The 25,045-nt window shown below is 41.6% G+C and overlaps 1 protein-coding gene across 1 annotated transcript in view; it reads left to right on the plus strand.

Moving 5' to 3' along the window:
• The window catches only part of ADGRV1 (adhesion G protein-coupled receptor V1), a 597,653-nt gene that overhangs the window by 138,767 nt on the left and 433,841 nt on the right, over positions 1-25,045 (plus strand). Inside the window, exons 35-49 of the mRNA XM_070056453.1 lie at positions 706-836; positions 1,405-1,504; positions 2,299-2,478; positions 3,087-3,250; positions 6,133-6,226; positions 9,090-9,168; positions 9,273-9,411; positions 12,411-12,552; positions 15,289-15,551; positions 18,062-18,237; positions 20,049-20,173; positions 21,616-21,773; positions 21,861-22,007; positions 22,306-22,413; positions 24,690-24,954. Coding sequence (XP_069912554.1) covers positions 706-836; positions 1,405-1,504; positions 2,299-2,478; positions 3,087-3,250; positions 6,133-6,226; positions 9,090-9,168; positions 9,273-9,411; positions 12,411-12,552; positions 15,289-15,551; positions 18,062-18,237; positions 20,049-20,173; positions 21,616-21,773; positions 21,861-22,007; positions 22,306-22,413; positions 24,690-24,954 — 2,271 coding nt within the window. The remainder of the gene's footprint in view (positions 1-705; positions 837-1,404; positions 1,505-2,298; positions 2,479-3,086; positions 3,251-6,132; positions 6,227-9,089; positions 9,169-9,272; positions 9,412-12,410; positions 12,553-15,288; positions 15,552-18,061; positions 18,238-20,048; positions 20,174-21,615; positions 21,774-21,860; positions 22,008-22,305; positions 22,414-24,689; positions 24,955-25,045) is intronic.

The raw sequence follows: 25,045 nt of genomic DNA on the forward strand, positions 1-25,045 counted from the left end.
AAACTTACTTTCCACTATTAGCAATTCTAAATAAATGACTATCATGATTTCTGTCCATTTTGTCAAGTAGTCTATGGGGATAAAAGTCAGGACTAGAAAATATCGAACAGCCCTCAATTTTCCAGAAAGAATAAGCTGTAGCTTTGCAGTTACAGACTTGATGTACAGGCTTGACACCTGTCCTTTGTATTTCTTTTTATAAAACAAAATCATTGATGGTGTATGTAAGTGACAATCTAAAGAAATGTGATTTTCAGGTATTTGCAAGCACTTTAATGCATGCATTGTGTAAAATCACATTGCATATCAGTGTAAGGAATTTGTGTCCTTTTGAGAAGTGAAGGAAGAACTTACTTGTGTTCCCACAAGTTTTGGCCATGAAGACTATTTTCTTGAATTTACAGAACACTGATGTTCTGGTGCATGTTTTGGAGTGTATTCAAGTTCGTGTTTCCATTTAAGTGTGTGCTTTTTGTAACTTGTACGTGTTAGACTACCAGAAGTTCATTAAATGGAAATATTATTTGAAGTGAGATTCCTGTGTTAATAAGCAATAAGCATGTATAAAGCTTCCAGAAAATTCAATACAGCCCGTTTGTCATGTTCTTAGAAAAGGTGCTGTTCTAGTTGCATGCTTGGTTTTGTTGAGTTCAAATGTTAAATTCACTTGTCATTCAGCATTCAATCTGTACATTGTACTTGCAGGGGAGATTTTGCAATTCCATGTGATAAGAACACCCCCTGGCCGGGGAAATGTTTCTGTTAACTGGAGAATTACTGGACAAAATCTGGAGTTCACTTTTGCCAACTTGACTGGAGAACTCTTCTTTCCGGAGGTAATACCACAAGGTACAACTTTACTAATATTTAGAGAGCGAACAGCATATTCTGAAGACCATGGGATAGAAAATCAGCAGCACTGTGTTGTCATCGTTAGCTTTTTCTCTTGTCCACACCACTGGTTATACAGTCTTTGATGTGTCCTTTCTCCCTCCATTTCTTTTGCCTCAATATTAAGACAAGGCTTTGCTACTTTATGGCTTGAGGACTACAGTGGTCTCAGAGCCAGGATCCCTGTAACAAGTCTTCCTTTTCCTGCTTCATGTTGTGTATTCATCACTGCTGTAGAAATCTCCCCCAACTTGCTGCTTTGTCTGAAATTTTCAATAATGCTAATTGTTCATTGATAAGATTGATATTTACGAGCTGAACATTCAAGATCTTCCACAGTTACTCTGTCTACTTTAATTCTGTTTTCACATGAATGAGCAGTTTCTGTTTTTTTTTTTAAGCCACATAATTGTTTAAATAGAAATACATTTGGATGAAAAATTTATAAGGCCAATAAATGTAGGAGGTTGATCAATAACAATAGAGGGCTGGGTTTCTTTCTGTTTGACATAGGGGTCATTGAATAAAACTATATTTGTGCATTTGTTGGATGACAAGATACCTGAAGAGAAAGAAGTATACCAAGTCATTCTGTATGATGTCAAGACACAAGGTAATTCAGAATTCAATTTGAAATTTTTCCTGATGTCTCTTTTTATAAAAGAAATAGTAGTTGCCGTCTCTGTGTTTAACAATTAGATGCATGTCAACTTTTTATTTTTTAAAGCTTTATTTGAAAAGGCAGAGTTAGAGAGATCTTGGATTGAGTTCATTCCTCAAATGGCTACAATGACTAGGACTGGGCTAGGCCAAATTCAGAAGGCTGGAACTTCATCTGAGGGTCTCATAGAGGTAGCAGGGCACCAAATACTTGGGACAACTTAGACTGCTTTCCCACCTGCGTTAGCAGGGAGATGGAAGTGGGGCAGCCAGGGTTTGAACTGGGACCCATGTTGAATGCTGGCATCCTGTGTGGTGGCTTAGCCCTCTGTACCACAATACCAACCTCAGATGCATTTCCATTTTTTAAAAAAGATTTATTTACTTGAAAGGCAGGGAGAAAGGTCTTCCATCACTGGTTCACTCCCTAAATGCCCCAATGGCTGGAGCTAAGCGGATCTGAACGCAAGAGCTTCTTTCAGGTCTCCCATGCGGTGCAGGGGCCCAAGAACTTGGGCCATCTTCCATTGCTTTCCTAGGCCATAGCAGGGAGCTGGATCAGAAGAGGAGCAGCCGGGACATGAACTGGTGCCCACGTGGGATGCCGGTGCAGGCTTAGCCTACTACTCCACAGTGCTTGCCCTGACCTGGTTTCTTTGAGAGAATGACTCAAGTGTGGGGTTAGGTTGTCAGTATTTGGAAACCAATGCCAACATTACCATTAGATCTCTTGATGTACGCTTTCAGGAGTACCAGCCGCGGGAACAGCTCTGCTTGATGCTCAAGGATACGTGGCCGCCCTGACGGTGGAAGCCAGTGATGAGCCACATGGAGTTGTAAATTTTGCTCTTTCATCACGATTCCTTTTAGTACAAGAGGCTAACGTAACAATTCAGCTTTTCATCAACAGAGAATTCGGGTCTCTAGGTTTGTGTCACTCTAAAATGAACGGGTTTTCCAGGCAAGTGCTGCTTAATATTGTGGATGAGAGGCATTGCCAAAGTCAACCGGGGCCAGGAAAAGCGTACTCTTTATTAATTCAGGAGAGAACTTCACAGCTTATTTTTGGAAAGATGACAGGAATGACCCTTGTTCAGAAATGCTGTGTAGCAACCAACCGTGAAATCTCAGCAGCATAGCCTGGCTGCGGCCCACTGATCAGAGCTGGGCATGGCCAGGGCTCACATTGCTCCGTTTGGGTCTGGTTCTTCTCCTGTGACCAGTAGAGGTGCAAGACAGCAATGGAGAACACACAAAGGCCCTGGAGGTCTAGGCTGAGAACTAGCACATTACCGCTTTTCCCCTCGTACCATTGGCCAAAGGAAATCACATTGCCAAACTCAAAGCCTAGAGGAAGTGAAATGTGCCTCGCTCAGACCAGGACATCACTGAGCCACCTCATGGAAAGACCTTGGATGGGTGTAGGAAGCAGTGGGGAATTGGGTCAAGCAAGCAATTCTGTGAAAGGCAAAATGTTCACACTGAGACATTTAACCAGTTTAATCATAAGGCCTTTTCGCAACGGATTCATTTAGGTTCTGTCAATGTCACCTATGCCACGGTTCCAGGAATGTTAAGTCTGAAGAACCAAACAGAAGGAAACCTAGCAGAGCCAGAAGTTGACTTCGTCCCTGTAACTGCCTTTCTGATTTTAGAAGAAGGGGAAACAGCAGCCGCCATCAACATTACTATCCTCGAGGTAAAACTCGTAACTGTCCTGCTGTTGTTACTAAACCTGAAGTGACTGCACGGAAGTAGAACTTGGTGGAATATTCTATCCGTAACAGAAGTAGTAACACTTAGTAAGTGACTTTTAAAAGCTTTGCGTTTTAGGACGTAAGATTTTATGAAGCCTAGCATAATCTGATAATTCTAGTTCTCTACTTAAAAATTTAATACAAGGTTTGTCTACTCTACAACTATAATCTCCAGAAACTTGGTGAATTTATTTCTGATCGTTCTGATCTCCCTGCTGGTGCCTTATTACTTACTGCTTATCAACTTATTGCTGCTCATGACTTTCCTTTCTTAAACCACCTTGGGGCTTCCCTTCTTGTTGAGATAGGCAGGGCTACTGTTCATTATATTTTTTATAAAAACACCTTGTGATAAAGAGAATTTTGTTAAGGCAATTCCCTTTGGGATGGCATTGGCCTAAGAGATTTCAAAGCAGCTTTTTGATGCTTCCAGATTTTTCACTGGACCAGCAAGTCCATGTAGGCTAGAATCTTTCTCTGGTGGGATTGATTAAATTAGAGATAGTGGGGGAACGCACTAGAGGCTGATGGCATAAAATGTGATCACAGCCAGAGCTTAAAGTAATCCCTGGTGACTGAAATTGCTTTCTCACATGATCTTTCATATTGTAAGATCTCGGGCTGTCTTGGGATTTAATGTTTCGGCTACCAAGAGGTTTATAAACATAACACATAGGGCAGGCGGTAGGACATGGTGTTGAAGTGGAGGTTGGGGAGAGAAAATAAGAATGCATTTGGGGAAAAAAATCTGGAATTACTATGTGTTTTGGAGAAAGCATTTTAAAAAGTTTTTATCCTCTCAGAAGCTTTTTACTTTTACAAAACTATAATATAAACCATCTAAAGTTGGTAATAATTTTTTGATTTCTGTGGCACTGTGATCTGGTATAATATTGTGAGAACTGTTAAGCTATAAAATGAAAGGGAGTATTGTCAGGATGGGACATGTAACACAGATGTGAATTTAGTGCAGGTAGGTCATCGTTCAAATGTGTAATCTATAAACCAAATGTAATAAAGACTGGTTCTGTTTCCTAGTTCTGTTAATTTTAGAGTAGAAAGCTTATAGTCCCCCTTCCTGTCTTCCCAGGTCTACCTTAGAAAAATGTTTCTAAAGATTTATTTATCTGAAAGGAGAGGCAGAGACAGGCAATCTTCCATCTCCTTGTCCACTCCCCAAATGGTTGCAGCGGCCCGAGCTGGGCCTATCCAAGGCCAGGAGCTTCATCTGCTCTCCTCCTTGGGTGCAGGGGCCATCTTCTGCAGCTTTCCCAGGCACATTAGCAGAGAACTGGATTGGAATTGGAGCAGCTGGGACTCAAACTGATGCCCATGTGGGATGCCGGTGTGGCAAGTGGTAGCTTTACCCTCTACATCACAGTGCTGGTTAAAACATTTTTTGAAAATCTTTGTGAGAGACTGAGGGAGGAAAGAAAGAGTATGACAGAGGGCTCCTACCTACTGGTTTATTCCTCAAATGCCTGCAATAGCTCAACCTGCGCCAGAGCTGAGAGCCAGGGATTCCACCCACATCTCCCACATAGGTGGCTGGAACCCATTCATTTGAGCCATTACCACTGCCTCCCAGGGTTTGCGATAGCAGGAAGCTGGAGTCAGAAGCCAGGAATCAAACCATGCACTCACCTGTGGGATGTGTCTTAACTGATAAACTAAAACCCACTCCTAGGTCCAGTTTTGGAACATGGGCTTTCAATCCCACTTTTCTTTGTGTCTCTGCAACCATTTATTCTGCCTGAATAGCAATAAGTTTAGAGTATTAGGGTCTGTTCACTCAGAGGTCAGCTGCCCTGGGGGCAGGGGCATGGGATTTGGGGCAGTTGGCACAGCAGGAACACAGTTCTTTCATATCGCACATCTGTAGCTCAAGTTGGTCCCTGTACTACACAGTATCATCTGGAGACTGATCTTCACTGAGTGTTTTCACATGGGAACATATCTCCATTAAATACAATGAAGACAAAAGTGTAGGTCGGTGCGAATGTACTGATACTCCATGTGTGTGTAGACACGTATGAGGGATTTTCAGAGAGCTTGTGGAAACTTGAAGTAAAAAGACGTCTCTTTTGATGTGGAACGATTTGGAAATCAATGCATTTCCATGAACGTTCAAAGACCTTGTATACATGGATTTAAAAATGTTTTGCACTAAAGTAAACTTTTTAAGTTCTGTTTTCTATGAGCTTTTTGAAGTACCCACCTGTGTGTGTGTATGTGGGGGTGTGCCTGGATGTGGGTTTTGCTAATCCTTTTGTGTTGGGCATCCATTTGGTTTTTATGGCTATTGTGTAGACTAGCAATTTTTAATAAATATATAAAGCATTCCATGTAGGCCACAATCACATTATTTTCAAACAATATTACAACTGCATCCCAAAATAATTACTATTAGAAAGAATGTAGAAATGAGGCCCTAGAATTTAAATAATACTTGTAAAATAGTAGAATTTGGTATTAGGTCTCCATAACTGTGAAGCCTGTATTTTTTGATGGTATCTTTCAGTTCCTCAGTCTAATTGTTGGATATTAAGGTAATTTAGACTTTTTTTGTTTAAGATAGGTTTGTAGCTGGTTTATATAACTTAAAAATGTCACAATGTTTCAATGGTTTCATGTGATTCAGTAACTTCCTACACAAGCAGGCAGAGTTTAATCCTTTCATGATTATTTTTTCTATTTTAAGTATCTTTATGTGGATTTTAATTTTCTCTGTTATTGTATATATTTGAGATAATTCTAAAAGCATTTATGAAGGGTAATTCCTTTGTCAGCATAATGAAAGGAATTAAAGAGTATATTTTTGCAGGATGATATACCGGAGCTGGAAGAATACTTCCTGGTGAATTTAACTTCTGTTGAACTTATCATGGCCCCATTAACTTCATTTCCTCCCAGACTAGGTATGATGGGATTTTGTTTGCTTTTTATTCATTTCAAATAAAAGAACTTTAATCAGAAGCGAACATTGTGATGCTTGTTAATCTCAATTACATGTGTAAATAAAACAGGCTTTTAGACTTGTTTTAGTGACTTTCATTGCAGTCTTGTACAATGGATGGGATAAAGACATTAAGAATTACAGTGTGATGCTCTTTAAAATCTACAACTGGTTTATAACCAATTTGTAATCCTCAAAGTAAGTCCTTTGGAAGGTATTTTCCTTTAGAATTTGATTAGCCATTTTCATTGGATCTCTGAACTTGCCAAAGTTTTGCCTCTACTAGGGTATATAGCTTTTGTCTGTCTGCTGTGTTCTCTGCTTTTTTGACCTTTGATCTTTTTCTTTCCATGCTTTTAGAAAAGGCTCAATTAATTCATTACAGACTGAAAGGTAAAACTTGAACTTTCATACTGATTTTTGTAGATTCCTTTAAAAATATGCATTCTTATATTTAAACACAAATTCCCGGTTGTGGTTTGGACATTGACTATTGGGAAGTTTTGTCTGAAGCTTTGGCAAGGGCAATGCAGTGTGGGATGGAGGTGAGAAACAGGAAGGTGAGCTGCCCTTGTCTTTTTTTTTTTGGACAGGCAGAGTGGACAGTGAGAGAGAGAGAGAGAGACAGAGAGAAAGGTCTTCCTTTTACCATTGGTTCACCCTCCAATGGCTGCTGCAGCTGGCACACTGTGGCCGGCGCACCACGCTGATCCAAAGGCAGGAGCCAGGTGCTTCTCCTGGTCTCCCATGTGGGTGCAGGGCCCAGGCACTTGGCCCATCCTCCACTGCACTCCCGGACCACAGCAGAGAGCTGGACTGGAAGAGGGGCGACTGGGACTAGAACCCGGTGTGCCGGCACCGCAGGCAGAGGATTAGCCTATTGAGCTGTGGTGCCGGCCACCTTGTCTCTTTTAAAAAAAACAAAAACAAAAACAAAGACTTGATAAATATAAATTTAAAAAGTACAGCTTTTGGATAGCGGTTTTTTTCCCTCCTATAACCACCCTCCCACCTACAAACCATCCCATCTCCTACTCTGTCTCTCATCCCATTCTTCATTAAGATTCATTTTTAATTAGCTTTATATACGGAAGATTAACTTAGTGTATACTAACTAAAGATTTCAACAGTTTGTGCCCACACGGACACACAAATTACAAAGTACTATTTGAATACTAGTTATACCGTTAATTCACATAGTACAACACATTAAGGACAGAGATCCTACATAGGGAGTAAGTGATTAAGGACAGAGATCCTACATAGGGAGTAAGTGCACAGTGACTCCCATTGTTGATTTAACAGTTGACACTCTATGACGTCAGTAATCACCTGAGGCTCTTGTCATGAGCTGCCAAGGCTATGGAAGCCTCTTATATTCACAAATTCTGACCTTATTTAGACGAGGCCATAATCAAAGTGGAAGTTCTCTCCTCCCTTCAGAGAAAGGTACCTCCTTCTTTGATGGCCCGTTCTTTGCACTTGCCTTTGTCTCGTGGTTACAAGATGTGGGCAAAAAGAAATCAGTCTCTGTGACAGGCTTTGCAGAATGGACTCCCCTCCTTTACTTCTCAGTCTGTGTGACAACTTCGAAAATATTGCAGGGTAGGCATTTAGCCTTGTGGTTAAGACACGGGGCAAAACGCCCATAGCCTACGTCAGAGTACCTGGGTTTGGTACCTGGCTTCGACTCCTGACTCGACCTCCTGCTAATGCAGACCTTGGGAGGCAGCAGTGATGGCTCAAGTAGTTGGGTTCCTGCCAGCTACAGGGGAGACCTGGTTAGAGTTCCTGGCTTGGGCTCCAGCCCAGCCTTGACCTTTGTGGGCAGTGGAGGAATAAACCTGTGGATGGGATCTTTTTCTTTTTCTCCCATTTCTGCCTCACAAATATAATAAGATTTTAAAAAAATGAAAGGAAATAGTCAATTTTTATTATACTACTATTTGAACATGTATCATTGAGAGAAGCTAAGTAGCACGTCCCCAGTGGTATTGCTAGGAAGTGGTAGGTGGAGTTGGGCTGCAGTGCTGTGCTCTGGTTTTGAAATCGCTGCTGTTCAGCATCTGGTCTGATGGACAGAGGTCCAGATTTTATATTGGCTGCTGCACAGTAATGTGCTTCTTACCCTGGAGAACAGCACACTTGCCCACCCCAGCGGCTGTCATCAAGTGTCCTGGGCTACAGTAGCACCTCTGAAATTCAACAGGTAAAGTCTTAAAGAAAAAAGCCCAACAGTAACAGTGTTAGTATTTCCAGACTGACTAGGAGGGACTGGTAATATAGTGAACTAGATGGAGAGAATACAAATAAAAAAGGGTAGGGGAGGTTTACTTCAAAATTATTCTCTTTGACCAAACTTTAACTTTCTCTACTGTCATTGTGGCACTCCCTCGCTCGCACTCCCTCTGCTTCCTTTCCACACCTGTATTTATTAGTCCTCTCTCTCTCTCTCTCTCAATCCATTTAGTTTTCTTCCTTTCTTGCTCTTTCTACTTCTAGGAGTTCCCACTTTCTTCCTGAAAGGCTATATTGTAGAATAGAGATGCCAAGTGTTTTTAATTAATAAAAGTAGTAGAAACAAAACCATTATTTCAGTTGCTTGATTTCAGGCTAAGTTGATTAAATTTCTACAAATCAGAGGCTCTTAATAGCAAAATCTGTTCTTAGCAAATATCAATTGTCTCTATTTGCTTAAAAATCTTTTAAGTGATGTTAATAATACCTATGAAAGAGGAATGATATAATCTCAAACTGTCTTTATATGTCACACAGTTATTTTTAATCAGTTATGCTTATTTTACAAGAGGGCTTTGATTTTTTAGATTCAGAAGGCTTGACTGCACAGATTACTATTGATGCCAATGACGGTGCCCGTGGTATTATCGAGTGGCAACAAAACAGGTGAGCCTGTGGCTGTGTGGGTGCCCTCTTCTGAGTTTGATTCTTTATCTGCTAACAGAAGCTTGTAAGGGAGAAAAAGGAATGTTCCCTGTACTTTGTTGTAGGTTTGAAGTAAATGAAACTCACGGAAGTCTCACCTTGGTAGCCCAGAGGAGCAGAGCGGCCCTGGGCCGTGTTGCCTTGTTCGCCTATGCCCAGAATTTGGAAGCACAGCTGGGGCTGGATTACATCTTTACCCCAATGGTGGGTCTCAAATTTTTTGCAGGTGACTTTTGCAAATTATTATTTTTTAAAAATATTTACCTAAGGTGAACAAATTTCATGTGTTTCATAACTACAGATTTAGAAGCATAGGGGTGTTTCCTGTCTATCCCCTTTCTTATTCTTCGGATTTCTACAGTGACATACTTCGTTATTTTTTTAAAGGTAGTTTTATTTGAAAGGCAGAGAGTTATAGAGGAAGAAAGAAGTCTTCCATTCACTGGTTCATTCCCCAGATGGCCACAATAGCCATTGCTGGGCCCATCTGAAGCCAGGAGCCAGGAGCTCTTCTGGGTTTCTCAAGCAGGTGCCGGGGGCTCAAGAACTTGGGCCATCTTCTACTGCTTTCGCAGGCTATAGCAGAGATCTAAATCAGAAATGAAGCCGCTGGGACTTGAATGGACACCCATATGGGATGTCATATGGGATGTCATATGGCAGGCAGTGGCTTTACCCGCTACGCCACAGTGCGTGCCCACAGTTTATTTTATAATCATAAGATTAGCCTTCCTCTAAGTAAGGAATTCAACAAATAGCTAGAAGGAAAAAAAAACTTCCTATGGGACTGATGCTGTGGTGCAGTAGGTTAATCCTGCACCTGTGGTGCCGGCATCTCGTATGGGCACTGGTTCTAGTCCTGGCTACTCCTCGTTCAATCCAGCTCTCTGCTATGGCCTGGGAAAGCAGTAAAAGGTGGCCCAGGTGATTGGGCCCCCTAACCCATATGGGAGACATGGAAGAAGCTCCTGGCTTTGGGTAGGTTCAGCTCTGAACATTGCAGGCATTTAGGGAGTGAACCAGCAGATGGAAGACTTTTCTCTCTGTCTTTGCTTTTTATTGTCTGTACCTCTGCCTCTTAAAATAAACAGAATCTTAACAAAACCCTGTTCTTCAACAGTAGAGATAAAGACTGGACAACAATCAATTCTCAAAATGTCAATTTTGCTCATATATATTACATTAGTTTGTACTCTATTAGTTACCACAGATCAGGGAAAACATTTGTCTTTTTGGGACTAGCTTATTTTGCTAAGTATAGTGGTTTCTAGTTGCATCTTTGTTGTGAAAGACAGGATTTCATTTTTTTTATGGCTGAGTAGTATTCCATAGTGTGTATATATCACATTTTCTTTATTCAGATATTGGTTGGTGGGCATCTGGCTTGATTCCATGTCTTAGCTATTGTGAACTGAGCTGCGATAAACTCGAGGGTACAGATCGCTCTTCATATGCTGATTTCATTTCCTTTGGGTGAATTTCCATGAATAGGATGGCTGGGTCGTATGACAAGTCTATGTTCAGATTTCTGAGTCATCTCCATACTGTCTCCCACAACAGCTATACTGGTTTGCGTTCTCACCAACAGTGGGTTAGGTTACCTTTTCCCCTACATTTTCACCAGATTTGTTGATTTCTGTATGAGAGCCATTCTCACTGAGCTGAGGGGAAACCTCATTGTGGTTTTGATTTTCATTTCCCTGATGGCTGATGGTCTTTAGCATTTTTTCTTGTATCTGTTGACCATTTGAATTTCATCCTTCGAAAAATGTCCATGTCTTCTGCCCATTTCTTACTGGGGTTGTTTTGTTGAATTTCTTGAGCTTTTTATAGATTCTGGTTATTAACCCTTTATCAGTTGCATAGGTTGCACATAACTTCTCCCATTCTGTTGGTTGCCTCTTCACTTTGCTGAGTGGTTTTGTAGTGCAGAAGCTTCTCATTTTGGTGTAATCCCATTTGTCAATTTTGGCTTTGATTGCCTGTGCTTCTGAGTTCTTTTCCAAGAAGTCTTCGCCTATGTCAGTGTCTTGCAGAGTTTCTGCAGTGTTCGCCTCTAGTAACTTGATGTTCTAGGTTGTAGGTTTAGATCCTCTATATCCATTGTGGGTTTATCTCCCTCAGGTGTAAGGTAGAGGTCTTCATACCTCATATGGAGATCCAATTTTCCTAGTACCGTTTGTTGAAGATACTGTTCTTTCTTCAGGTGTTGATTTTAGCTCCTTTGTCAAAGATTAGTTGGTTGTGGAAATATGTGAATTATTTTATGGCCCTTATTTATTCAGAATCACAATGATTTAAGTCTTGTAAAACACATTAATCTATAACATTATATATCCTTCAGCGCATTTGCGCAGCTTATTTTTTTTAAAGATTGATAGGTTGATTTGAAAGTTGGAGTTACACAGGGAGAGGAGGAGAGGCAGAGGCAGAGTGAGAGAGAGGTCTTCCATCTGCTAGTTTACTCCCCAGTTGGCTGCAATGGCCACGGCTGTGCCGATCTGAAGCCAGGAGCTGCTTCTGGGTCTCCCATGGGGGTTCAGGGGCCCAAGGGCTTGGGCCATCTTCCACTGCTTTCCCAGGCCACAGCAGAGAGCTGCATCGGAAGTGAATCAGCCGGAACTTGAACCAGGGCCCATATGGGAAGCCAGCATTGCAGGCGGTGGCTTTACCCACTATACCACAGCGCTGGCCCTGGGCAGATTATTATTGTGGTAGGATAGTTCCTGTCATTGTCTTGGTAAATAATATAAATTTGACTGGAAATACTGTTTTTAAAATTGTTCTGTATTTACTAACTATTTTAGTGCAATATTGGATACTGGACAGCAGAAGCTATTTTGTTAAATGATTTGTCTTCAGATAACCCTCCTAAAGTGTTTCTTATGATTCCTGAAAACTTTAATTCCTTCATTTCATTGTTTTGGGTTTACTTGAGCACCTTTGGTGTTGTAAAATTTTTATTTCATTTCTTCATGCCATTTATTACTGAACCAAATGTTATCTTCCTTCTCTTTCTTCATCACTTTAATTTTCTACGCATAGTTTTATCAATTTAAAAATAGAGGATGCAGAATATAGAGAAAATCCCTGTAAATAGCTTATACTTTATGTTCACAACGCTATTGCATTTCTTTCCAAACATTATATAAAAGCTGAGTGGATTTAAATATAATGGTTTCTACTTTCGCCTTTTTGACCAGATTCTTCATTTTGCTGATGGAGAAAGGTATAAACATATTGACATCATGATTCTTAATGATGACATTCCAGAAGGAGATGAAAAATTCCAGCTGATTTTAACTAATCCTTCTCCTGGACTAGAGCTGGGGGAGAATACAATAGGTAACTGATAATTTCTTATATACTGCCCCTGTCTTTCAGGCTGATTTCCTAATATGGGGTCCGTTTTAAAGGAATTAGAACTCTTGATGGTTTCATGTTTAGAGTAAAATATTAAGGTTCAGCATTTCAGAATTCCACTGTCAGTGGAACAGTGCTTCTGGCCTGTGTGTGTTTATGTATGTATGTGTGTACATATGTAAAAAATTAAAAAGACTAGTACTGAAGGTAATAGTCATTTTTCCCAGTTACAGATGGTATTTAATTTGTAAACGTCGACAGCTGTCCTTTGGGATTTGAGTTCTTCAATTCCCTGTGTGACAGTCGGAGCAATGAAGGTAGCTGCTTCAGTGTCATCTAAGAGTTGTGCTAGTTGCACATAGATTCAGGCTGTATTGATGGCTCAGACAGATGCTTGACTTGGAACCGTTTGAAATTATTACTGAAAATCATCCAGTTAGGTGTAATGCTGGCTACCCAGACAAGTGAAGAGACAAAGGAGAACTCAAGGGTTGGAAGAGTTCTTAATCTCACTCAAACTCCTTCAAGTGATAGGTAAGCCCAAGTGCGTTTGGAGGACTGGATGTTGACTGGTTCTTCAGCCACCTGTTTTAACCACTGATTGGGTATTGGGATTTTTAAGGAACTTTACCTTTGTATTCCTACGTTATTGGCCTTTATGTGAAAAGCCTTGATTTGTAGTGAAAACCATAAAGGAATCTTGAGAGACCCAAGGACTGGTTTTTACTTTCATTGCTATTTTGATGAAATAAATTGGTATTTCTAAGTCTCTAGGAATCTATTTTTGAGGCTGTGAGAATTCTTTCAAATTCAAAAAGCTTGTTTGAGGTATAATCGTATTGTTGTAGAGCAGAGCTGTACAATGAATACTGTCCCCTAAGAATTGTCTGGCTAGAAAGAGAAAACCCAAATCAAGTAGACTTAAATGAGGTAATTTACTGATTCATTGAGTTTTTTTAATATTTTTATTTGATAGGTAGAGTTACAGTGATATAGAAAGGTCTTCCATCTGCTGTTCACTCCCCAAATGGCCACAACAGCTGGAGCTGGGCCTATCCAAAGCCAGGAGCTTCTTCTGGGTCTCCCACACAAGTGCTAGAGCCCAAGCATTTGGGCAATCTTCCACCACTTTCCCAGGCTATAGCAGAGAGCTGGATCGGAAGTGGAGCAGCCAGGACTAGAACTGGCACCATATATGGGATGCCGGCACTGCAGGCGGCAGCTTCACCCACTACGCCACAGCGATGGCCCTGTGTTCATTGAGTTGCCTCTGCCCTTAGACACCAGGACTCGGTGTGCTGAGACCCTGTCTCTTGCTATAGGGAATGTTGGCTGCCTCCCAAGGCTCATGTTATGGAACATCCCTAGCTGAGGCCACCACCATTCTTCTGCATCCAGCTGACAGGGAAGAGAGTGTGCGCAGCACTCCCCAAAGTCCTCTACAACCCTAATTGGAAGTGTGAAGGTCACCTGCCTCCACCATGAGTAGGAAGCAGGAATGTATTATTGGGCTTTGTCAAAGTTACCTTTTGCTTGTAATTATCCAATTAAATAGAAATTTCTTTCTCAGAATACTACTTGGAGAGTAATTATTTCTTCTTGTTCTTCATCTTTGTCTTTCTCTGTTTATGATTTACTTAACTGAAAGACAAGGATCTTTGATTTGCTGATTCACTCCCCAAATGGATACAATGGCTAAGCCAAACCAGGCCAAAGCCAGGAGCCAAGCACTCAGGCCGTCTTCCCCTGATTTCCCAGGCATATTAGCAGGGAGCTGGTTCAGAGGTGAGGTAGCAAGTGTTCAAACCAGTGCTTATATGGGATGTCAGTGTCACAGGCAGTGGCTTAACCTTCTGGGCCACAATGCTGTCCCCAGTGTGTAATTTCATAGTGTTTCATTAATTGGCTGTTAGACTATTTCCAAACTTTAATGCAGTTTCCACAAAACATCTTGTATCTAAATCTTAGTATTTGAGGGCAATTAGGACAGTCGGTAGAGCAGAAAAATGTTGAGTGGGAAGGAATCGCCTCAGCTGCCTTCCATTTTTACCTGTACTGCAATATGTTCTTATAACAGTTTCTCTACATCCTAAGCAGCAATGTCCATATTATCTAAAATATTTTTTAAGATTTATTTATTTGAAGGGCAGAGTGAGAGATGTCTTCCATTTCCTGGTTCTCCCCTCAAATGTTGGCAATGGCTGGGGCTGGGGCAGGCAAAAGCCAGGAGCCTGGAACTCCATCTGGGTCTCCCACGTGGGTGCAGGGGCCCAACCACTTGGGCCATCTTCTGCTACTTTCTCAGGTGCGTTAGCAGGGAGCTGGCAGGCAAGTGGAGCTGGTGGGACTTGAACTGTTGCAGGTGGTGGCTTAATGCACTATGCCATGACACTGGCCACGTACTCTATAAATTTTTATATTCTAATAAATATACAGCTGTATTATATATTTTTCTTAATTTCTGTTAGTGAACTTGATCCAAGTTTTTTAAAGTTCTGTTTTTATATGCATTTTTCACTTTCCTTTGGTTTGTGCTTTTATTGACTTGTAGGAATATTCATATATTGTAAAAGAGTGAACATGGAATTTTACTAAATGCTTTTGAAAAGTTCCCTCATTTTTCAGGTGGTCTTGAAATGCTCATGTTTGGTAAAGAGCCAAATATCTAGTGAAACCTGTCCCGTTTTCATTGATTGTTCCAATGTTTTATTTTGACAGCCTTAGTTACTGTCCTTGCTAATGACGATGGCCCTGGAGTGCTGTCATTCAACAACACTGAGCACTTCTTTCTGAGAGAACCGACGGCGCTCTACGTGCAGGAGAGTGTGGCAGTGCTATACGTGGTGCGGGAGCCTGCGCAAGGACTGTTTGGAACAGTGACAGTTCAGTTCCTCGTGACGGAAGTGAACTCCTCAGCAGAGTCGACTGATCTGACTCCTTCCAGGGGCTACGTTGTTTTAGAAGAGGGTGTTCGAGTCAAGGTATGGCATGACTCTTCAGTGACAGTGGGAGATTATTTTTAGTATTTAAGATTTTAAATATTTGAAAGGCAGAATTAAAGAGAGACATCGTCCACCTGCTGGTTCACACCCCAAATGGCTGCAAAGGTCAAGGCTGGGCCTGTCCAAAGCTAGGAGCCAGGAGATTCTTCCATGTCTCTAATGTGGGTGGCAGGAGCCCAAACACCTGGGCTAGCTGCTGCTTTTCTAGGCATACGAGCAGAGAGCTAGATTGAAAATGGAGCAGCTGGGAACTGAACCGGCATTCATATGGGGTGATGGTGTCATAGGTGCCTTAAGCTGCTGTGGCACAGTGCTGGCCCCCATTCTTAGTATTTACAAAATAATGATCTCTCAGGGGAGTACCCTAGATCTTCCAAAGGAAAAAAACAAAACAGGCTGGTGCCGTGGCTCACTAGGCTAATCCTGCACCTGCAGCGCCAGCACCCCGGGTACTAGTCCCGGTTGCTCCTCTTCCAGTCCAGCTCTCTGCTATGGCCCAGGAGGGCAGTGGAGGATGGTCCAAGTGTTTGAGCCCTGCACCCGCATGGGAGACCAGGAGGAAGCACCTGGCTCCTGGCTTCGGATCGGCGCAGTACACCAGCCGTAGCAGCCATTTGGGGAGTGAACCAGCGGAAAAAGGAAGACCTTTCTCTCTGTGTCTATAACTCTGTCTCTCTCTCTAACTCTGCCTCTCTCTCTAACTCTGCCTGTCAAAAAAACAAAACAAAACAAAACAAAACAAAACAAAAACCTGCCAGCTTAGTAGGGAGGTGAAGACATTAGATGAACCATGTGGCCGTGCTAAGGCAGTTTGCAGTGTATAAAGGGTGCAGGTGCAGAAGCCGGCCGTAGAGTAGAGCCATATGCAAATACTGGCACAGACATTGCTCTTAAATTTCTTTTTACAAAAGATGGACTTATTTGAAGGGGAGGGGGACAGAGAAAGTGGAGGGAGGGACGGGGGGAGAGAGCATGAAAGAAACATCTTCCCATTTGCTGGTTCATTTCTCAAATGGCCACAACAGTTCCGGGCTGAATCCAGGAACCTGGAGCTCCATTCATGTCTCCCACATGGGTGGCAGGGGCTTGAGCACTTGGGCCAACTGCTGCTGCTTTCCCACACACATTGGCAGGGAGCTGCATTGGAAGCGGAGCAAGCAGGACTCCAACCAGAGATCTGATGAAAAATTCCAGCATTGCCGGCCGCAGCTTAGCTTTAACCTGCTATGCTGGTCTTGTACATTCTAAATTACTCTAACTTTTTTCTTAAAAGAATTTAATCACTGAGTGGTTAAATAATTTATTTTGACAACTTAAACATTAGAGCAAATAAAAGTTTTAAACCTACAGAACAGCTTTTGTTGCACATACTTAAATGTTGAAGTATAAACCATACAGAGACTTTAAAGATTTTATTGATTTGAGAGGTAGAGTTAGAGAGGCAGAGGCAGAGAGAAAGGTACTCCATCCACTGGTTTGCTCCCCAAATGGCTGGAGCTGGGCCAGTCCAAAGCTAGGAGCTTCTTTTGGGTTTCCCACACGGGTGCAGGGGCCCAAGCACTTGGGTCATCTTCCATTGCTTTCCCAGGCCATAGCAGAGAGCTGCATAGGAAGAGGAGCAGCCGGGACTCGAACTGGCGCCCATATGGGATGTGGTTGCTGCAGAGGAAGGCTTAGCCAACTATGCCACAGCGCCAGCCCTCATACTCAGGCTTTAAAGTACATAGCATCATATAAAGATAATTGAAAATGAATCTTGATGAAGAATGGGATGGGAGAGGGAGTGGGAGATGGGATAGTTGCGGGTGAGAGGGAGGTTATGGGGGGAAAAGCCACTATACACCTGCATTCAGATTTCACATCGCCATTCCCCAGACCTGTCCCCGTTGTACCTTGGGCTTGCCCCTTCTTGAGGAAGCTCTTGGCCGATTTCTGTCACTGAAGACCCCTTAGGCTGGTGCATGGGCTTTGTTCAAAGAGAATCATGCTCTGTGTTGTCAGTGACACTTGGTTTCTGTGTCTCGGCGTAATTTCTGGGATCTCTGGCTGCAAGCCTCGTGGTTCTGTTTCATAGCCGAGCTGTCCTGCACTGAGAACTCTTCAGCTTGTCCTTCCGCTCTCCTGTAGGTGCACATTGGGGCTGTTCCCAGCTTGTGCCTGCTCTGACGATGACTACTACTTAACACACTAGAGTGAGACAAGTGAAGGTGTATGTCCAGGGCAGGATAAAAAGTTTGCAAAGATGGAAAGGTTGAATTTTTTAAATTGGTGCTGTTTTCAGTACCATAAATATTTATTTTTTAGACACTGTGACAATGTTAATATCCCAAAAGTAGTAACTTGGAAACCATCACATTTGGAGATCTGTATTAAATAAAAATAGGTGATATTTCTCAAAGCATATTATTTTGTTTTAAAATGTTTAATAAATTTTTCTATGTATGTATGGCAAAAATACTGATTCCAGTAACTTCTGATTTTGTTTTCAGGTTCTACACATATCTGCCATATTAGACACGGAACCAGAAATGGATGAGCATTTTGTTTGTACCTTGTTTAATCCAACCGGAGGTGCTAGACTAGGGGAACGTGTTCAAACCCTGATAACAGTTTTGCAAAACCAGGCTCCTTTGGGGCTATTCAGTATCTCTACAGTTGAAAATAGGTATAGTTTACGTATAAGGAAATTATCACTTCTAAAGCTCAGGAAATAGTTATTGACACATGAAAATGCAGAAGGGAATGGATTTCTAATTTTTTTTTGCAGCAAAGGTATTTTAAAAAGTACATGGGATACATTCATGAATTTTCTCTTCAAACGTTAAAAGTATAATTTTTAGTTATTAATAGATTGAATGTGAGTTGTAGGTGCAATTCTAAAAGCATAATACTTTTTCTCCTTCCCACCCACCTCCCTTCTCCCGTTCTTTTGTTTGTTTTTGAGATAATATATTAAAATGACATTAGAGTAAAAAGGCTTAATACTTCCCTGAATAATAAGTTTAATCAGTAAAAAGCAAAAAGACCCTAGGTTAGTGGGAATATAGACAGTGCTATGAAGAGTAATTGAATGGAGAAATGACCGTTTCATCCACATACAGCAAATTTTAAAGTAACCAGATAAATAAAACTATAGTGGTTTAACATTCTTCATCATTGGTTTAACAAGGTTATAAAACAAAGTTTTACAAAACTATATTTGCAGCAACAGAGAGACACAATTCTTTTTTCTTCTGGGTTTCTGATTACAAGAGGCTTTATTTTAAAGACTTACTAATTTATTTGAAAAGCAGACATACAGAGAAGGAGACAGAGATCTTAATCTGTTGGTTCACCCCCGAAATGGTCTCTATGGCTGGGTCTGGGCCAGGCCAAAGCCAGGAGCTTCTTCCGGGTCTCCCACTTGGATGCCAGGGGTCCAAGCACTTGGGCCATCTTCCACTGCTTTTCCAGGTGTGCAGCAGAGAGCTGGATTGGAAGTGGAGTAGCCAGGACTTGAACCGGCGCCCATATGGGATGCATACATTGCAAGCTGAGGCTTAACCTTTTACACCACATTGCTGGCCCCATAAGAGACTTTTACAGAGGACTCAGTAAGGTAGACCATGAGAGACCATATGACCTCTCGTAACAGCAAGCATCCAAATCCCAGATGTATTGTGTGTGATGTTATTAGACTTTATATTAAGGTCACACTGTCAAAAAGCAGGGCCAGTGCTATGGCGTAGGTTAAGCCTCCGCCTGCAGTGCCAGCATCTCATATATGTGTTGGTCGAGTCCTGGCTTTTCTACTTCAGATCCAGCTCTCTGCTATGGTCTGGGAATTAGTGGAAGATGGCCCAAGTCCTTGTGCCCCTTTACCCATGTGGGAGACCCAGAAGAGGCTGCTGGCTTAAGCCTGACCCAGCCCTGGCCATTGCAGCCGTTTGGGGGAGTGAACCAGCTAATGAAAGATCTCTCCCTCTCTTTCTCTCCTTTTCTCTGTATTTCTTTCAAATCAATCAATAAATAAAATAAATGATATAAACTACTTAACTGTTCGAGTTGAATGACTGTTCAAATACATGTTAGCATATCACTTTAAAAAGATTGCCCTTAGAAGCTGACAAATATTTATTTTCGGTCTTAAAATATGTTAACAGGCATACTTTCTTAATAGACTAAGAATTTTCAGAATTTTTGACTTCTGTGTGATGAAACTTAGAAATGACAGTTTGTTTTTTTTGGGGGGGTTACAGATTCTCAGTGTGTTCTTAGGATCTTAGTATCAGTGTTTCATCTGTGCTTTGGAAAAATCTTCATCAGTGAATATTTTGTCTCTTGGGAGTCTAATCCTCTGGATATTAATGAATCTCACCCTGGAATTTGTAAAATTTAAAAGTGTATCAAGTAGATCCTAGCAACATGTTCCAAATTTTAAACACATCGAAATTACATTCTTCATCTGCTTTCCACAATCCTATTTTTTTCTTTTAGAGCCACCTCTATAGACATCGAAGAAGCCAACAGGACGGTGTATTTGAATGTGTCACGTACCAATGGCATTGATTTGGCCGTGAGTGTGGAATGGGAGATGGTATCTGAAACAGCGTTTGGAATGAGTATGTTTTGATATTTTGCGAAAAAAGTTCTGTAACCAAATATTGCATATATAAGACTTAGTTATAGCTCTATTGCAAATGGAGAACTGAAATTGAATTATTTTCTTGCATCCTCAGACATGTATTGAGTCTGTCATGAGCCTCCATAGTACTGAGCTTGTGGAGATTACGCTTTAGGGATGATGGAAATGAACCAAATAAGTAAAAATAAATATGTACTTCAAACACTATAATAAACATTTTAATGGGGAGATACTGACAGAACATGAGGGAATTCTTCCAAGGAGTATTTATGTTTGATCTAACATCAAACGATGAGTGGGGATTAATTACAGAAAAATTGAGTGGGAAGAGTATGAGATTGGGAAGCTTTTGAGGCAAAAAACATTTTCAAGTTACTGGTGTAAGTTGAAAACACCTAACATTCAGCATCTTTCTTTAAAGAATATCTATTATTTCTTTTACACATATTTTCATCATCTTTAAAGTTGATAACATTTGGTACATTCCCCTTTAATATTTGTGTTATTTGAAAGGCAGAGTGACAGTGACAGACACGCAGATTTCCTTTGTGCACTGGTTCACTCCCCAAATGGTTGCACCAGCTCCATCCAGGTCTCCCACGTGGGCGGCAGGGGCTCAAGCACTCGCACCATCTTCTGCTGCCCTCCCAGGTGCATTAGTGGGATGCTGGATTGAAAGTGGAGCAATCAGGACTCAAATGCTGGCATCTCAAGTGGTGGCTTAACCCATTGCACCATAGCACTGACCCTTTGAAATGCACAGTTAGTATTTATCTTAATATAAACATTGGAAAGACTGGCGCCGCGGCTCACTAGGCTAATCCTCCACCTTGCGGCGCTGGCACACCAGGTTCTAGTCCTGGTCGGGGCGCCGGATTCTGTCCCAGTTGCCCCTCTTCCAGGCCAGCTCTGTGCCGTGGCCCGGGAGTGCAGTGGAGGATGGCCCAAGTGCTTGGGCCCTGCACCCCATGGGAGACCAGGATCAGTACCTGGCTCCTGCCATCGGATCAGCGCGGTGCGCCGGCTGTGGCAGCCATTGGAGGGTGAACCAATAGCAAAGGAAAACCTTTCTCTCTGTCTCTCTCTCTTACTGTCCACTCTGCCTGTCCAAAAAAAAAAATATATATATATATATATACACACACATTGGAAAAGTCTGTATGGGTATAGACAGCACGTAATCAACTTGTTTTTTAAAATTATTTTCAGTTACTAAAGTTTTCTACCTTGTCGCTTTCTTATGCATGTGCTTGCGTGCGCGCGCGTGCACACACACGCACACGCACACACACACACACACACACACCCTGTGGACAGAATTTGATTTCTAGTAACCAACCCATTCAAGTAACCGTAAAGTAGTGTAGATAAGGCTTGGAGCAGAGTATACAGTAGTAAATCATGATTTGTTTTTCTCAGGGGGAACGAATGCTGTGCTTTCCATATTTCAAAGTTTTCTGGAAGAGTCAGCGTCTGGCTGGTGTTTTCTGAATTTGGAAGAGTCAGTATATGGTATAATGTTAAGAAGCTCGTCTGTCACTGTTTACCGGTGGCAAGGGGTTTTTACACCAGTTGAGGTAAACGTCACTTGTTTTATAGATCACATAAAACGTGCAGGTAAAGTTTGGATGCCTTGTGAGTTACGGTTATTCCTCACGTCCTAGGATTTAAACATAGAAAACGCTAAAACGTGCGAGGCCTTCAGTATTGGTGCTTCCACATACGTTGTCATTACTCAGGAAGGAAGAAATGAAGAAAAGTCTTCGATTAACAATGTATATACATTCACATCAGGATTCAAATTATTGCTGGTAAAAATATTCAATTTTTCATAGCTTAGAATTTTTATTTAAAAGAAATTAAGGTTTCTAAGACTGAACCAAATGGATGATAATGTATGTTCTGTGTTGATGTGAGAAAGGACTTTTTGCAAGTTCAGAGGTCATGCACATTTGAGCAAGGTATCTATTGAGGGATATTGTCTGTCTTGAAATGACACACACGGGATGAGAGTGATTTTTACAGTTGTGAACTTCAAAGACTGTTCAGTGTCGTCCCTAGTTAAAGTCCTTTAAAATTTTTATTCCTGTTCTTCTGTCTCCTTTGTAGGTGCAAACAATCAGTATTGCAGAAAGTTCTCAAGTAAGATATTTTACTTCGCAGAATCAAGATTATTTGATTGTTGCAAGTCAGAGTGATGATTCTGAATTGACTCAGGTTCGATTCTTTTAAAAGCTTTTTTCCTCTTTTAATACTATAATTAAAAGTCGTTAGATATGGTTTGTTGGGGTTTGTATAAAAGTTACAATTTACTTCTGGTAAAGTCAAAAAGAGTGGAAATCTTGATGAGTCAATTGATTGTAAAATTGACTTACTTGAGATAGTTACAGAGAGGAGAGATCTTTAATCTACTGGCTCACTCCCCCACCTGGCCACAATGGCTGGGGTTGGACTGGGCTAAAGATAGGACCAGGAACTTTATCTGGGTCCCTCACATGGGTGGCAGGGACCAAGCACTCTGTCCTCTTTCTGCCGCTTTCCCAGCTGTATTATCAGGGAGCTGGATTGGAATTGGGGCAGCTGGGACATGAACTGGTACCCACATGAGATGCTAGCATTGTAGGTGGTGACTTTACCCACCATGCCACAACCCTGGCCCTCAGTTAATTTTTAAACAACAGAGTTACAAATATTATGTTGTCTTAAAGGGTTGGGCTCCTTTAATGTAATGATAAACTTGAACGTTTGAGTTAGAAATGTTATGGAGAGAAAATGCGCAACTAGACAGATGGTATCACTAAGATTTCATTATTAATGCAAAGTGAGCACTCAGCATTAACCCAGAAATTCCATGTGTCTCTAGTAAACCGGATTTTGTAATCCTGGCAATATTTACTTGATAATTTTTGTCACTCTGTGGACTTCTGTTAATGCCTGCCATCTCATTTTTAGCTAATGACTTTGTTGAAACAGAGACTGCCAGGAGGGAATTCCTTATCTTCCCTGTACCAAGTTTAAAAACGGGCTTGCACCTCATTCTTATTCTTCCTACCTGTTAATGACGGATAAAGTGTCTTTTGTTCAAAAACCAGGTCTTTCACATAGATGCGCCTCTTGCCTTCGTAATCTTAAGTGATTTTAGTTCTCTGGCATTTATCACATTATTGTAATCAGCATAAATGTTCTTGGATTGCTCAGTTTAGACAGAAATCTCCGTGATTGCATCTCCTCCTCCCTTCTGTGTTTCTTTTCTCCACTCAGCAGCGAGCTATCTTGAAAGAATTCATAAGGTTTTTAAGTTTTTAAATTGTTATTTGGAAGCTAGACACACGGAGACATGTTCATTCTCCAAAAGCCCATGATAGCTGCTTTGGGCCAGGCTAACAGCGGGAGTCAGAACTTAGCTTTCCCATGAGAGTGGCAGGGACCCAACTACATGAGACATCACCTGTTACTTCCCAGGGCGCTCATTAGCAGGAAGCTGGAATTGGGAGTGGAATTGGCCTTAAACCCAGGCACTCTGATATGACATGCAGCATCCCAAGTGGCATCTTATGCTTATGATTGGCAGACGATAGTGCTGGACTCTGCCTGCGGTCCTGGGTAGCAATTGACACCCTCCCCTTTTTTTTGCTCTCCAATGGATCCTGTTTGGATGGTAGATTACTTGCCCATGCTAGTGAAAGTACCTCCTAATCTTAAATTTTTTCAATCCCCAGGACTTCTAGCTTCCTTCCAGTTCACAGCATGGCAATTTATTTTTTTCTTTTTAGAAACTTTGTTGTGAAGATCTGAGTTGACGAGAATATATCCATTCTCTAACACCTTCCTAATTGTCATCTTTAGCACTTGTCTCAATTTATAGTCATCATTTATTCAATTCCTGAGAATTTACTTTTTGCCTTTTCCTAAGAGTTAGTAAGATCCATGGAGGGAGAAAGCACTATTTCCAGGCCTCGCAGCCTAAAGCCCATCTCAAGTTCCTAATTTTTGCCTGAACACAGAAAATTATTTTAGAAATTGACCGACTTATGTAAGAAATCAGGTGGACTCTGAATTTTTTACTTTGTAGATTTAGGACCCTCATCCTGAAACCTTGACTCTGTTGCACTTTGGGAATGAAGATGGTTTGGATGTTGTTGTACACTGTTGCTGACGTTACTGCAGCATCAGAAAGTTTCTGAATTTTCTACCTTCAGTCTCATTCTCTGCTGTTGAAGGCATTCTCCTTCCCTGCTGTCACTCACCTCTATCGAGGTGTGCATTTGGTACTGAGGTCTTTGCATGTGAGTGCATGTACACACACATGTGCAAATGCACACAGAGCCAAGAAAAAGGGCTGCAGGCATGCACCTGTTGGGGGTACTTCTCACTTATGAAAGTATCCCCCTAAGGAAATAAAACAATCCAGGAGAGCAAACAGATTTTTTGGCAAAATTCTCATGGGTGCGAAGTTTCTGATCACAGATTCTTTATTTGAATATTCCCTGCAGGTCTTCAGGTGGGATGGAGGAAGCTTCGTGCTGCATCAGCAGCTCCCTGTCCGAGGTGTGCTGGCCATGGCCTTGTTCCACAGGGGAGGCTCTGTGTTCCTGGCCGTCTCCCAGACTGACTCCAAGCTACCTGCCCTTTTACTCAGATGGTCTGGGAGTGGATTTCTTAGCTTTCAAGAGGTGCCGGTCCTTGGGGCAACAAAAATGGAGGCTTTGTCCTTGGGAGATGACATTTACCTCATTTTTGCCAAAAATACCTTTCCAGGTGAGAAGATAATAGCATCTGTGATACATGCGTGGTTTTTATCAAAAATAGCTAACATTTATATTGTACGTTCTTTACAAAAATGTTCCTG

Source organism: Oryctolagus cuniculus, chromosome 14 (genome assembly GCF_964237555.1).
Source record: "Oryctolagus cuniculus chromosome 14, mOryCun1.1, whole genome shotgun sequence".
Classification (NCBI taxonomy): Eukaryota; Metazoa; Chordata; class Mammalia; order Lagomorpha; family Leporidae; genus Oryctolagus; species Oryctolagus cuniculus.